Raw genomic sequence first — 16,459 nt, 5'->3', positions numbered from 1 at the left:
CCTCATCTACAGTCACATTCATTTTTTTTAATTTTATTTAAATTAATTCTTTTTTTTTTTTTTTTTAATGAGTTGAACTAAACGCCTGCGGTATTCCATTCATTTTTATACAGTGCTCTATGTATGTATAGTATAATCAAATAAGGAAATTCCCTAATTTCCTTAATGGAACATTCTTTAAGATTTAAGGACGCAAAAGTTGATGTTAATATAAATACACAGTAGTGCACCTTCCTTTTTTACTTAATTAAGATATAAGTTATATATAATAATTATAAGGGATTCTTCTAATCGTACTTAAAAGCCGGCTAGTGCAACACTATTTGCTACAATACTTTTGTTACATCTACTTATCGGCTATCAATGAATGACATCATCATGAATATATTTGGTCTATATTGAAAGTTTAAACTTTTGATGTTTAGAAAAGTAATAAATATGCTATTTTATTAAGCCTTAATTAAAAATAATTGCAATCGAATTTTATGCATATTTTTTTTTTCTTACAAAAACGAATTCAACTGACAAACTAAGTTACTTAATGTAATAAATATCACCATAGGAAACTATACTTATTTGATGGTGTTTAAAATTCTAAGAGGTTTTTTGATAAACTTCTTGGGGTATTCGCCTATATTTTTACAAGAAGGAGCCATATATGTTTAGGCTTATATTTCACCTATAATTGGGAAGATAAATAGGTTTCTGAGTCTATGATAATGAGTACAGGTTTGCTATTTTGGTTAATGAGTGGTTCCTATACTTTTAATCAAGTTATTGATAATCATATAATTGATTGTCAGATTAAATTGTCCTTTGACTTTGAGGATTCGATTAATAGTCAATTGCTGGTCATTCATTGTTAGTGTTATCAAAGGACTATTTTAATAGTTAAATTGTAATATTATTACTAAAATGACTATTATTAAAAAGCAAACTCCATTTAAAGTAAGACACTTTTAACTTCTCAAAAATTGAAGTGACAAATCCTCAGAATCAATTATTTTTTAACTAGAATTATGTACTTTGCTAGTAGTCTAAAGGCTAAGACATTCAAATTTTGGTGTCATCTGAATATTTTGATATAATAACGCCTGTAATATTGTTAAAAGAATTGAATAATAAGGAATTTTTTTAGGAATTTTAGTTTGATAAATAAATATACACCTTTTTTTGCAAACATAATTTTGGGTATTCTCCTGCTTTTCCATAGTTCCTAAAAGACCCTAACGTTCTTTTATCAATTAAATCCGTTGATCTGCCCTTAACTTGAGACGATAATGCACTACTCAATTGCTTAGCTTCTTTTCTGTAAAGTTAATATTTGATGAAAGCTTCGCTGCATTCTGCACTCAAACAGACTATGGGTGATTTTTTTAACTTTTGGAGGTTCATATGAATGACTGAGTGCTGAGCAGACTCATTACATCCACAAAAGCCAAAAATGTCACCTTACTGCTTTTTTAATCCTATGTCCAATTCAGGAAATATCATCTAAAGTAGTTAAGGTTTTAATGTACTTGCAACATCATGTATAGTATTGCAACCTCCTTCTTAATACTTTCATTTATAGAACCTGTCCTAGGAAACAAACTTGAATGCTGGTTACTCGACTTAAAGTAAAAGTAAATAATCTTTCTTATTCCTTGTATAAGTTTTGGAATTTAAATTGTTGTAGCTGATATAATCAAAGAAAAGAAAGGCTCATCAGATGTAGTCCAATAAGGGCAAATACACCAAACATAACTTTGAGGAATTCTGAGTCAACACAGTATCTTACTGTTCAAGCATGTAGATTAGTTACATCTTCATACTTAAGAAGAAAATATGGGATGGAATTGGAAAAAAAAGAAACGAGGGCTTCTCCACTATTTTAGTCGATTTTGAAATTTTTTTTGAAATTTTTAATCCATTAATTATTGATTCATCAAACAACTTTGTCGGAGGGGATTTCCAAATGAATTCAATAATATAATCCAAATTTATGTTGATCTGATCCATTACTAACATTAAAGGCATTAAAATTAGCCAGAGGACATGAAAAATCCTTCTATATGCTGATAACGTGTCAATTTTTATTTAAAGGGCCCTTTCAGAGATACAGACAAAACTTCATAACGTAATTAATCTTTTAAATTAATTTTGAAAACAATCTAGACTGAAAATTAATACGAGTACGATAGATATCCTTTTTCTTCATACGAATGATCTGAAAAATTGTTTTCCAAACTTCAGATACACAAAATCAATGTTATTGTTAAGAATATATATATCTGCTGTTAGTGAGGAATCTGCCATGGAAATAAACATAAGAAAATTATATAAATAAGAAACGTTGCACTCCTACGTAATTATAATAACATCAACCAACTAAGTATGAGAGCGCTTATGTATAACTCAAATACCAATTATTTGCTTGGGACTTATCTTGTCTATTATTTTCAAAAATATTGTATGTTCATTGACGTTTAATAACTCTTGGCAATGCTGGATATTACCGCAAGTGTACAATGAGGTCAAATTTTAGACAAAATGTAATACAATTGATTTAATATCATATGTTTAATTAATTATCTTTATCATCAATACATATTGAAAATTTGAAATAATGAATTGGATATTAAATACATTTTTTGAAAAAATTAATAAATCATAATAATAGAAATATTTTATATGTCTGAACTCTCAATTGATATCTTATATTTTTTTATTTGAATGATGAATTTGTTTCTTAGTTTTTGAAACTTATGTACGCTTTTTTCTGTTGGACAACCATTTATTAACGTTTTCTCGTATATTCTTGTTAGTAGAAATCTTCATTTTTATTTTTTCAATTTTTTTTTGTTTTTCCTCCTTCGTTCCTGGAACCAATGTACAATTCCCGATAAAAGTAGCAATCTAAAATGAGGACATAAAATTAAAATTGATAGTAAAAATAAAATTAAATAATTTTTAAATGATATTCACCTTGTAGATTTCCTGTTCTTCCCTAGCTAATGTTAAAATTTCAAATATTTTTTTTTCCAAAATCTGTGGTCCAAATCTACGACAAAATATAAAACTATATTATAGAATGGTACTATCAAAGAAAAGTATATGCATAAATACGTCGTATTAAACGCTGCTGTATTGTTTTGTATATATTTGAACAAAGCACTTCTTCCATAAGATGTTTTCATCATACCCAATAAAATATCCTCGCCATCAGACCATAAGGGCTCAAATGATGTATCAGTTACTGACACAAGACTAAAAGAAAATCTCTTTAAAAACTTTAACATCATAATATAAACTCCTCATTTTCAACGATGAGACCATTTGAAAAAAATATATATATTGCAGATTTATTTGGATGGTATAATTCAGTTTCGTAAATTTGATAATAAACTTTTATATTCCGAATGAAATAAGTAATTGTTTTGATATTCTAATTCATATTGAGAGAAAAATATACAGATTTTAAACATATGCCCTGCTAATTTATTAAGATAATTGACATGTTTAACCTGTCAAATTAAATCATTTTTGGGAGGAGAGTAGGCTTAGCTGTTATAAGTTTAAATTAAAAGATCTATCAGATTGGGAAATAAAGACCAATGTATCAACTTGTTTCGAAATGGCATTACAGGAATTACTCTAATGATAATCATAAATTCCATTCTGAATCCAACATGACTTAACTCCACAACAAATCCTTAGAATTATTTTACGTCTTTTACAAGCTCACACACATGGAATTACTTTATAATTTATAGTGGTTTAATAAATACAATAAAGGATACAAATTTATATCGGGACTGTATTGGCAGTATAAGCAAATAGGATAACATTTATTCTACAGTTGGAGGAAAATTCATAAATATAACATAAACCATTTATTTATGAGCATACATTCATATTTTATTTTTTAACTTGTCAAGAGCGTGCCTATAGTTGTTAACTTCTTCTTTGTTTTGTAATCAACAGTCTATGTAAGTGTTAAAAAACTTACACTTAAAAGCAAGCTCATTTATGAAAGTATGTAATAGTTTATTTAATTGCAGCGAAACGCTTAATATAGTTTTTATATTATGAAATTTTCCTGCGTGGGTGCTGAATATCGCAGCTTAGTACTGTAACACGCTTAAATCAGGTGACCATTAGACATGGTTTGACTCTATATATATATATATTTACAACTTACTTGTATAGAGTTGTGACATTTGTAGAGCATGTAAGACCTGATAGGAATTGTTGCTTCTCTTTAGCGCTGTATGTTGTTTTTAAAAGTTGATATAAAAGAAAACGCCATTCTCTCTGAGTTCCATTCCTTATTGCAGTACATACCATAATTTCCAAAGTATCGGAATCAACTCTAAAAGTGATTTAAATGACAAATTTTTTATTAAATAAAAAAAAAGGCTACATATTTTATTTTCTAATAAAATCGAATTATTCAAAAAAAAAAAAAATTTGAAGACCCAATAAATTTATTTTGGACAAATTGATGCTATCATTTCATTATTATCCATTGAAATTACTTATTTACTAATGATAGATCCATGCAACCTTGAACAAAAATCTGTATCAATAAAATTCACAATTAAATCCTAACTGTATTGACTAGAGCTATCTATTAAAATTTCAAAAGTAATAACTTATCAAAAAATCTCTAGAAAAAAAAGTTATTTTACCCAATCTTTTGAATGTTTTTCACTCTCATCCATTTTTTAAATTTATTCACAAATTTTTGTGTACACTTTTTTATGTCAAACTGACAAGAAAAACCAAGATCCAGAGCCCAATTATACTTTTTGTAGTAATTCCGTTCAGTTGGTGGATTAATACCGATTTGTTTCTTGTCAAATATTTTCCTCATATAATTCTATGAAATATATACTTTGTTATTATTTGCTATTAAAGATTAATAGATATAAACTCAAATAACCCTGAACTTCCAATCTAACTCAACACTAAAAAGGCTTGTCATTATCTTTTCCATCTCCTCATAAAAAATAACCCGTGGTAAAGATTCGTTCTCATATGGTATGTATCGAATCAGTTCAAGTGGTAGAGTATAATTCTGTTTGCCAGCCTTAGCTAATGTAAAGACATCCTTTATTAGTTGTGCTCGACTATACATTGTAATGACACTATTATTCTTAATAAGTTGATTAATTATTCTTTTCCAACTCTCAGAATCATAATTAACTTTATAAATTCCTGAAAAATTATCAATGTTTTGAAGTACTATGGATGAATTTTATAGTGGTTTAATACCCGTAAAATTCCAGTTTAATAAAATAGGAGTTGTTGAAGTATTCTTAATTTCTTCAATTTCGAAAACTTTGGACCTTTCAGTATTATCCATCCAAACTGTTTTAACTTCAGTTTCGCTTTCTGCAATTGCCTTATATCTCAGGGGAATCCACCATTTCTGAATTTTTGTTACATTTGTATGAGAGTCAAAAAGAAATCGTTCCTATATATTAAATTAACTTAAAAGTAAAATGATACAGAAATAGTAAAATGATAATGTACTTGGGCTTAGACACATAGATTTATTTTATATTCAAAGGGAAAAAATTAAATCCATGTTTACCTGAGTTACTGTTATTTTCCCACTGTCATAATCAATACTAACATTGACCATAGGAAAACCACCTTGTCTAGTCCAAGATTTAACAATATCTTTGATATTCGAATTTGGAGCTGTTTCAAGTACTACATGTAGAAAATCATCTTCATCTACACTTTTGTATGCACTAAGGACAGAAATGTACAAAAAGAATAAGAAAGAATCTTTGTGAATTAATTAAACATTTTACCAATCGTTATTTTAATTCTTAGAAATATTTAAAATTAATAAATATAATTTTAAAATTACTTAGTTCTAGTTATAACAGCCTTATTGTATGTCAACAATAGGTAAGTAATAAAAAAAGTGCAAGTAATTATTTGCAAAAGGTATGCCTATTTCTGTATTAAAATTATAACTTTCTCCATTTATTAAGAGATATTTCTTAAAGCTCTTTTTATGTCCACTATAACAATACAGTAGAAAAACTATATTTGTTGAAATCCTGAAAATAGAAAAAAGGATCAAACTTACAATTTTGCAACATATGTTCTCAAAGCAATCTTTAAAGTTTCTTCTCCTATAAAATCACTCATCATTTTAGTTAAAAAAGCCCCCTTTTCGTAAGTATTATAACTAAACTGACAATCTAAAATTTTTGCGTTACTGTTGACAATTTTTTCCTTGATTGGAGGAGATAGTGAACTTGAATCTGAATCCATTACATCCGTTAGAACAACAAAAATTTGCTCATCCATTGAAGAAATATTTGCATATGTTTTGTGGACTGCTAGATAAGACATATAAGATGTTAAACCTTCATTTAGCCAAACTTCTGTCCACCATTTCACCGTCACAAGATTTCCTAGAAATGAAAATTTATAATTATTTCAAGCTAAACAATCCATTTTCTTATACGGTCAAAACCTTCAAATATTCCTTACTTCTTAACAGTGAATATGATTGGATTTATATATAATGTAAGTCAATGTACCAAATAAAATGGTTAACATATTGACTTAAAAATTGATTATGTGAAATATAAACCCAAAGGTGAAAACAGTACATATTATGTAAACTTTCAATATCTTAAATATATTTTTCATCTACAAAAATTGTCTTAAATTTATAGAGTGTGAAAAAGAATACAAAGATCGCCATTAAAAAGACATAAATTAGTAAAAAAGTGGATGTATGATTAGAATATCAAATGATGCATTAAGATGTGAGAAAGGTCAATAACAGTGTTCGTAAAAACTACAAATGAGTGAGTTTTACAAAAAATATGATAACTTTAAGAGGCAACATACTAGTATTTTCACTTATGTCACAATGTTGCTCCTTCTTAGTTAATATGAGAAGTGTTCAAAAAATAAGGTGACTTTATAAATTACACAAGCAACGTACATTTGGTATGCTCGATTTTTTTATTTATGGTAGTACACTCGTTACGAACATATATTTACTGCTTCAGCTAAATCATATGAATAAATTGTTAGTGTGAGGCATACCGGTTAGTAGTGCTTTGCGTTTTTGGCAATTCCTTGCTATTGAAAAATATGGATCAAAGAATTTGCATCAAATTTTGTATAAAAAATCAAATTAAGTGCTCCAAAACACTTGAAAATATTTACATGTCGTAAAAATTCTTTCAAGATGGACAGGAAGCCATCAATGACAAGACTCCCTCTGTACGCCCAAGTCCCTCAACAGCAAACAAAAGCTTTGCGGTATTGAAGAACGTTAGTATCAGAGAAAATGCATAAGACATTGACATATCAGCTGGCTCGTGCCATAAAAATTTTTCGCACTTTTTGGGCATGAGACGAGTGTCAGCAATGTTTGTTCCGAAACTGCTCAATTTTGACCAAAAGAATCGTCGCATGAGCAAATAGGAATGAACAATTAACAACAAAATTACAAATTGATACTGTTTAGGCTACCAATATATACCTGATTTTTAAAGAAATTACCCTTCCTCGGATTCCAACCTTTTTCACATCTCAAATTTTAGTTTTTCCCTTGGGCATGTATAATTAATTATTATTGTGTATATTAATTAGATCAAAACAGTTTGTTCTTTATTGTAAAACTAATTATTTTACTCAAATTTACCAGAATTTTAGCTTGACTTATGATACCAGACAAATAAAATTTATATTGAATTAATAATTTAGTTTGGTTGTCAAAAATTAAATAGTCATTTATTACCTAACCACAAATGGTTAAATTCATGGGCAATGAGCAAATATAAATCATTTAAATTTTTCAAAGACTCTAGATCCATACCACCGTCATCTAAAAATAACAATTTCTCAAATATAAATAAACCCCAGTTTTCCATTCCACCAGGATAATTTGGAACCGGAAGCATTTTCTATATAAAAAGAATACTTCCTTAAGAAATGTGTATGAAGTAACTATATTTAATAACATGTCTTACCTCAATACTTAATGGTTGTGAGTAATTATAATAATCATAAAAGAAGTTATATAGATTAGGACTACAGTCTAAAGATGTATTTAATTGACTTATTGAATCCTTGGGAGCCCAAAGTTGAAGTTGAACATCCGATGCGTTTACATCTATATGAGAATGATCTGAAACCATTGCAAAGGCAATAAGGTAGGTACTCATAATTGGTGTTGTGTTGAACTTGTCATATGCATAACCAGCTGTTGATCTAAGTGTTGAAATATGTGTTATTTTATATGATTTAATATATGGTGTCAAATTTTGTAAAATAGTTAAAAATGCTAAATGAATTTGTTGTCAATATTTCAATAGTTATAACTTTTTTCCATTTATATGGAAAAAAATCGAATCTTTCGGAATTGAAGATTTTAATTTGAATCAAATTTTTTGAGGTAATGTTTTGTCAAGAAATCATCACATAGAGCTCAAAAATGGGAGAAAAAACATAATCAAGCTTAAAAAAAGTTTTATAAATCCATACCTAAAAAACAACCCCATTTTTTTTTCTCCTTTTATTAAATTAAGCCTCATTGTTGAAACAAAATTCCAGGACAGTTTCACCAATGACAAATTTATATTAATTGAAAATCAGTAAAAAATTTATATGTACGTCAAGTAAAAATACTTAAAAAATTAAAATTTTTGAATACATACATAAGACATAACCGCATAACGTAGTTTCAAACACCATGGATTTTGCATAACACGGTATTTTAGATTATCTGACTCCTCGATTAGTGCATTATATTCCCCTAATATCGTAGCTTTTTTTATTATGATATTAAATTATATGGCAGTATAATTTAATACTTAAAGCCTTAAATTCTCGTTATTATACAAACTTGCTATTAAAAAAGTTACTGAATATATATTGGTTATGTTGGTACTATTTAAATTTTACAGTATTAAAATGACCAGATAAAAAATAAAGTAAATATCCGATTTAGATTAAATTGATAATTTAAGTAAAACACATGATTAGTTTGTTACTGCACTTATATAGGAAAAATATAAGCGTATACAGTGCAGTTTGCGCTGAAATTAGACAAAAAGATATCATTAAATAAGTACAGAGTAATCCAGACGGTGCAAAAGATTCATAAGGCTCTTCTGGAGACTAATGATCCCAGATTCGTTGCTAAAATGGCTGAGTGAGCATTGCTATGACTTCATTAGTAAGGAAATATGATCACTAGAAGTCTGAATCTTAATCTGATGGATAATTTTGTCTATGGCTACGTTGAATCTAGAAGAAATCGAATATTTTATACCATCAAAGACTTTCTGATTGCTCCATTAAGAAGACAATGACCCACATGCCAAAGAACTACCTCCTTCTGGTATTGGATCCTACCAATAATAGATGCTAGAGCCGGATACATCAAATGAGTTTTGTTCCACATTCATAAAAACAGTTTAAGCAAATTTTCAGGTAAATCCGTCGAAAAATGTGGCCTCGTTGACAATTAAAAGATTTTTGAAAAATGCACGGATTTGATCTTAACCCCCTGTATAAAATTTATGTCCTTAAATTAAAGATACTTGGCTCCCAACCTTTGTTATTTGACATGGGTAGAGCCTTATGATACGTGGTATGTCGTTATAGGCTAAATGAATTAACTCAAATAGGGTGTTATTAGAGTATATATTCACTTAATTCAAATACCTTGAGGTTGTAATCGATATATTTGGCATGTTTGACACGGTGGTTAGATTGGAGTAGTGTCCCAAAGTAATATCAAATGTTGCTTTAAGTTCTGGTTCATCAAAACAAGGAAATGCTGAACGAGCATGAATTGCCTGAAATTGAGTGGCATACATCTCTCTAAAACAATTCAAGTTTGATTAACATAATTAATAAATAAAGAATTGTATTTAGTTTGAAATCATATTAAAAATTTTTTATAAACTTACTTTTCTTCACCTTTGTTATTATTATATTCCGTTTTGAAGAAACCAAATTCCATTGGCCACTCCTTCATTCGATAATTGATTTCAATATAATAAGTTCTGTTTATTACCAATTTCTCTGTCAATGCAATGATTAAAAAGTCATTTGTTTCATCACCAAATGAAATGATTGAAGTATGGTTTGTGGACGACGTTCCATTAAGAACACTCACATTTTGTATTTCTAAATTGCTTGAATGAAGCGTTATATTATGTGTGGCTTTGATGCATTTCACCTCAATCTTTACAAAACCATCTACTGCATAGTTTTGTGTGTGTTGAGTGCTCAAATTCAAAAAGTAGTTCACTGGTATAACATTAATAGGAAGTCTGAATCCAGTTTCATTATTTGCCTTCGAGTGATAAATTTCAACATTAGATAAATATTTATCTTTCCTCATGAACAAATAAAGAAATAACACAAAAGTTGATGCTGTAATTTTGAGTATTTTTGAATTATAATCAGCTTCACTTCGATTAAATTGTAAACAAAATTAAAAAGATAAATAATAACTATTATTTTGAAATCTTCAAAAGAGTTTAGTTTTTGTCATAACATTCAGGGTCGGTCTGGAAATACTAGACAGTGTCTGAGACCGTTATAATTTTTGTAAGACCAAATTAATTTGTTCCAATTTTTGGTCAGGACCAATTTAGTGTAGATTGTTCCCATAAAATACGTAGGGATCCTACAAACAACAATGTAGGTTTTTTTTTGTTGTTGTTTTTTTTTTTAGGGGGGTTGCTTTGAACCAGGAATTTTATATTTATAGACTGCAATGTGGATTGAAATATTGATTCCAATCGTTCGAGATAAAATAATGGCTGTCCAAAACCGAAATACCCACATAGTCGATGAATCGCCTCACCAACGACTTCTCTGTGGCTCTTAGGACAATCAGGAGGGATAAAAACCACAAATTTGAATTATTTTCTTTCACAATGACCCCATGCCACCTTGCTCGAAAGGTGCAAAAAAATCCTTACATGTATCAAGGCAAATGGGTCAATTGTGAAGATTTTCACTGTTAATCAATTCCACATTTGTCGGAACAACCGCTGGCTTGTACAAACAAAAGAATAGGTCAAAAGGGTTTACAAAACCAAATATCTGCCCCAAACAATGGTCTTGGCGTTGTGGCCATTGATGGAAAGAAGATGGTTCCGTTCCTTTTCATTGCTGTACAGAAAATTAGCCGGGAGGCCTACTACGATGGGCTTAGGTACACCATCTTGCCATGGCTGAAGACTAACTACCCGGTGGTAACTACGTGTGGACTCAGGAAGGCGTCCCCTCTCACACGTCCGCCAAGTGCCAAAATATATGCGCAGATAACATGGTTCGATTCTGGTCCAAAGAGATATGGCCCCTTCCTCACCAGATTTGAACCCTCTGGACTTTTCTATATGGGACACATTGGAGAGGGAAACCTACAGGACCTCACACGCAAATGTAGACTCACTGAATGAGTTTGTCATCAACTCCCGCATGGCCTTCAGGTGACGTGTAAAGGCTTTGATTCATAATGAAAGTGGTTATATTGAGTGAAAAAAGTTTTGCCAAAACGTGACTAAATTTTATGTGCAACTTATTTTGATATCAAAGTGTCAATATTTTATGTAAATATAACTTCATTAAATATTAATTAACTATAGAAAACTATGTACATACCAAAATAAATGTTAATCTAGCAAAGAGGCAAAATAATATTGCCCATGAATTCATCCTTGCGTGTCTTCTTATCAACTGCTTCCGTTCTATTACAAAAAGATATGTTGAACCTATCACGTGGATTTTTATCCAAACAACAAGAGTGAGGCATTGTGTTAAGTTTTTTGATGGTAACTTTTTATTATACTTCCTTTCACTATTTTAAAGGCATTATATATTTTTCTTTCATTATTTTTAATATTAAAATTTTACATGACACTCAATATTTTTAATACTTTATAAAAAATATACAATTGACTTATGTTGAGACTCTATGGTAGTATTGATAACAAAGAAAATGGTTTTTATTTGTTTTTTGTTGTCAGAAGTGAATTAAACCCCTAATTTGAAGGTCTTTAGTCTTCGAACTCAAGTTTTAATTCCAAATCAGGTTATGATTTAAAAACTCTTTAATAGCACTATAACTTTTTTCTATTTTTAAAACTTTTTAAAATTATATGATAATATCTACCAGATCATAATACTTTAACACCTTGATAAAAAAAATACTTTCAAGGGATCAGATTGAATAAATAACCTATAGTACGAATATCAGAGAATTGAAACAAAAGGATTAAGGAAATCAGGGAAACCAACAGTTTTAAAGTCTACTAATTTAAACAAACAAATAAAACGTGATTTTCATATTGTTGAAAAAATAAATTAAAACTTTTTAACAGCTATGACAATAACATTTTGTTTGTTGAGTTTTGAGATATGTCGTTTTTTCTTTTGTTTAAATATATGTTCTAAATCTATGACAAATGTACTTTGAAAAACAACTGAACAATAATAGGAATGTATAAGTATTCATTAATGCATCTGACTTGTGTCAGTTTCCTTTTCTAGGAGTGACCAGGATTCGAACTTATGCACACTTATTTTTGGATAAATAATAATTCATGTTTCAAATCAATAAATACAATTCACAGCCGATGTGACTCCTTTCAAATTATAAAAATGTTAAATATTTTATGATATAATTACATATTAGGAAAGCCAAATAATCTTAATTTAAAAAAGTAAAGCAAAGGTAACAAGGAAAGGTGTTTCCAAGAATTATTTTTCCTTGTCTCCACTAGCAACAAGTAAGATAAATTTTTTTTTTCTAATATTAGAATATATTTTACTTTGATCACAACCAATGGATATTCAATACCGGTTATTTTTAGATGTTTATCAGTTTAATAAACAGGTTGGAACGTCGCTCTCTCTAACAGGAGTTACTTGACAGAAGAGTCATTATAAATATTGGATTGAATATGACGTTGTGTATATAACATGCATTGCTTATTGGTCAATAATATAATATGTATGTGTATGTGTGTGTGAGCTCTTTATGGATGCCCACACAGTTGAACCTAGAAGGAAGGAAGTAATTTTGAATATGTTTATCTTTTGAACTATGTCAGGCTAAGATAGGGGTAGCAATTTTTTTTTTTTTTTTTTGGGGGTGTCTTATTTTAAACACAACTTGCAAATTAATAGAAATACAAGGTTATACCATAACGCATCTACGACATATGTTTGACTTCCACCACGGTTTTAATATTGACGTCATAGTAGATGAGCGGTTGTGTGTTTTGTCAAAATCTGTTTTTCTTGCCCAACAGCCGATACGATATATTAAATTGAAAATTCTAGCAGTAGTGACGTCATAGACAATGAGTGGTTACGCGTTTTGTCAAAATCTACCAGTCTTGCCCAGCAGTCGTTACAATGCATCAGATTGAAAATTCTAGCAAGCCCGATTACATGATGGTCTAACCTTGTATTTCTATTAACCTTGATTACCTGTAGAGCTCAAGGAGAAAAGATAAGGGTTTGAGTTATAAATCGAAAAGTGACTGTCGTCTCAAAATTTATTGAAAAAAAAAAAGCTTGGGCAGGAAAAAAAAGAGAAGTGGGTGAAAATTGATTTCCAATCGAATATAGGATTCGTAGATATAAAAAAGTTTTTGATTTTTCTTGAGATTTGTTTGCATATGAATATGACGAATAATTATATTGTTTACTGAAATATTTGTCATTTTGTGAGCATTTTTTTATTCTCTCTGCTTTTTTCATCAAACGTGAATTTTCAATTTGTCAAAGAAATACCGCAAAACGATGCATTTTGGACAAAAAAAAATAAACTTTAAATGTAACGTAGAGTAATTTCAATTTCCATAACATTTATTGAATAATGTTTGCAATATTTGCAAAAATGAACCTGTTATCGACAGTTATTTTTTCAACTACATTTTCTCTATAACTTTTTTGTTATTGCAAGTAAGAAAAAATAATTCCAATAAATGTTGTTTGCTATTTTTTTTGCTAAACTAGCTCAAGAAAGACAGGGTTGCTAATGTTTATTCGATACCCAAAACACAAAAATCAAGGAGATAAGAAAGAGTGTTGAATTTGGCATTAAAAAATGACCGGTGTTTCAAAAAAAAACTATATTAACAACTACGTTTTTAACATTTATTCAAAATCAAAAAAGTAATCCGTGAAAATTGCAATTTGTTATTACCAGGTGAAAAAAATGAACTTTCCGATGAAATATAGGATTTATAAATAAATAAAAAGTTGTAAAAATTAGTCTGAAAATTTTTTTGCATATAAATTTGATACATTTTTTTTTTTTTTCATCAAACGTGAATTTTCAATTTTATTATATTCAGATTTTAAAAATATTATTAATGTATAGTCACTTAAAAAGGTGTGTTGTTTTTTTCATATTACGAAATAATTTTTTTTTTTTTTTTTTTTTTTTTTTTTTTTTTTTTTTTTTTTTTTTTAGTGACATTGTAGAAAAAAGTTGGATTTTATAAATAGTTAGTAGTTCGAAGACCTCAGTTAGACATTTTAATAGTCATTAGATCCCACTGATGCCGAGTGTTCAAGCAATCAAGGGTAAGTAGATGCCTCTCGTATTTTTGTAGATACTACAAAATGAATGACGTAGAAGACCTTTACGAAGGTCAAAAGAAGAAGAAAATAGCTAGGTGAACTTTGACACCCATATCAAATCTAAGATGTTCCCTCTGAAAAACTGCCTGAAATACAGCGGGTGAAAAGCGGAAATGGGATTTGGGAAAGAATTCAGGTGACAAAGAGGTCCTTACTGGTGACCAAGAAGAAAAAAATAGAAACGAACATGGCTAAATTAAATTAAAAATCTTACTCAAGCAAAAATTAAGATCGAGGTTTACTCAAAGGGCGGAGTGGGGTCTATGAGGACATCACCACTGAATTCAAAAACTCAGTAAACGGCGGTTTAAAGTATATTGAGAAAGATTATCATAACAAAGAAAAAAAACTGAAACGGTCTCCAGTGTTTCAAGCTCCACCATAGATGAAGACTAAAATATCTATCATAAAAAATTTAAATATTGTAATTTTGACTTTATTTTTTAAATCCTTATACTTCAAAATAGTACATTTCAAGAGTTTAGCTCTTTTGGATCAAAAAATATACAAGAAAAAATAGCGTCCGGTAATAAGACATTAAAGCAACGTTGAAAATTTCGGTCTGAAACGAGTATCTATATCTCAGAAACGACTCAGAATTATGTACAAAAATTTGGCACACTTAATTAATTCATGAATTTGAGCTTATGTGCCAAAAATAACCCAAATCTCATAGGGTGAGGTAAAATGTTTTATTTACTTTGGTCGATTTCACATGGAATGATTCAAAAACTAATTTAAACGAGAAGTTGTTATAATTTAAGTTTTATTAGTCCTTTAATTAGTCAGATCTTGCAATTCCAAAATAACCATGGTGATAGATAAACTCAATCTACATTTTAAGGAGGAAGGCTATCGCTGAGTTCGTATAATGCATACCGACTGACCAGGGAATTCTCTAGACCAGAGAGATTCGAGACGGCTCTTCTTTGTTACAATTGAATTAAATAAATGAAAAGAATTCCCGGGTTATGACGTCTACAGTGGATTAATACTACGTCATATCTCATACAGTATGATTTATAGGAAACAAGAAAAAGAGGGGGCAAGGAGTCTACTGAAGTGGGAAAAAAAATATGTTAACCTGTAATTAGTGTTGGATCAGTTTTAGGACGGATCGCCTTATCAGTCTTTTTTCCCTACCCCTTTCAGACTTTTTTTTAATCAGTCCAATCTTTTTTAAGATTCGACGGTCCTTAGGACTGATACATCGATCTTCAGTTCTACGGTCCTAACTATCTTTTTATTTTTTTCACTCATAGCTAGGATTGAAGAATATAAGAACTAAGAAAAAGATGAATTACATCCAGAACGTATCTAGTCACACAACTTCTATGTTTCTTTAAATTGATTATGAATTATGATGTAACTTCAGCGACTCAAATGACCTACTTAGTACTAACTATGTCATTTCAGCTATTGTAGTTTCTAAAAAAATCCGAAGGACCGGTCTTAGGTCTGATAAATTGTATTAGGACTAGACTGATAGGAATGCAGTCGTTTTGGTTTTTTTAGACCGATCCTACACTTTCTGTAATCCATATTATAATTTATAAATCATATACATAGATCATAAAAAGAAAAAAAAAAAAAACTTCCTTTTTGATCACTAGAAAACTATGTTTTTTGGAAAATAGTCATAGTATTAAATGCAAATAAGACCCTTCTGGATGTAATGGATGAAATTAAAATAAATGTTATTTTCAAACTTTTATGCAAAATTAGTGCAAAAAAGTTCTTTGCAATTTTTTTATTGAATTTCGTTATGACAATTTTTTCACAAAATAAAAAATGAATTTCCCTTTTGAGA

General features: G+C 29.2%; 1 protein-coding gene across 2 annotated transcripts; it reads right to left on the bottom strand.

Moving 5' to 3' along the window:
* Positions 1–2,533: 2,533 nt before the first annotated feature.
* Positions 2,534–11,758, bottom strand: LOC121125838 (aminopeptidase N). 2 transcript variants are annotated; one of them, XM_040721083.2, is made up of 14 exons: positions 11,656–11,758; positions 9,948–10,336; positions 9,700–9,858; positions 8,001–8,241; positions 7,769–7,934; positions 6,092–6,422; positions 5,582–5,744; positions 5,260–5,461; positions 4,928–5,202; positions 4,674–4,864; positions 4,184–4,354; positions 3,109–3,249; positions 2,968–3,043; positions 2,534–2,898 (listed from the first exon to the last, which is right to left on the bottom strand). In XM_040721083.2, the coding sequence occupies exons 1-14, from the start codon at positions 11,707–11,709 to the stop codon at positions 2,746–2,748; spliced, it is 2,712 nt and encodes a 903-aa protein (XP_040577017.1). In that variant the 5' UTR covers positions 11,710–11,758; the 3' UTR covers positions 2,534–2,745. The 2 variants fall into 2 exon arrangements, with proteins under 2 accessions (XP_040577017.1, XP_040577024.1); XM_040721090.2 differs by lacking the exons at positions 2,968–3,043; positions 3,109–3,249.
* Positions 11,759–16,459: the final 4,701 nt, after the last annotated feature.

This window comes from Lepeophtheirus salmonis, chromosome 1 (assembly GCF_016086655.4).
Source record: "Lepeophtheirus salmonis chromosome 1, UVic_Lsal_1.4, whole genome shotgun sequence".
NCBI lineage: Eukaryota > Metazoa > Arthropoda > Copepoda > Siphonostomatoida > Caligidae > Lepeophtheirus > Lepeophtheirus salmonis.
Note: the sequence above shows the minus strand (reverse complement) of the source record. Positions and strands in the feature narration are given on the sequence as shown.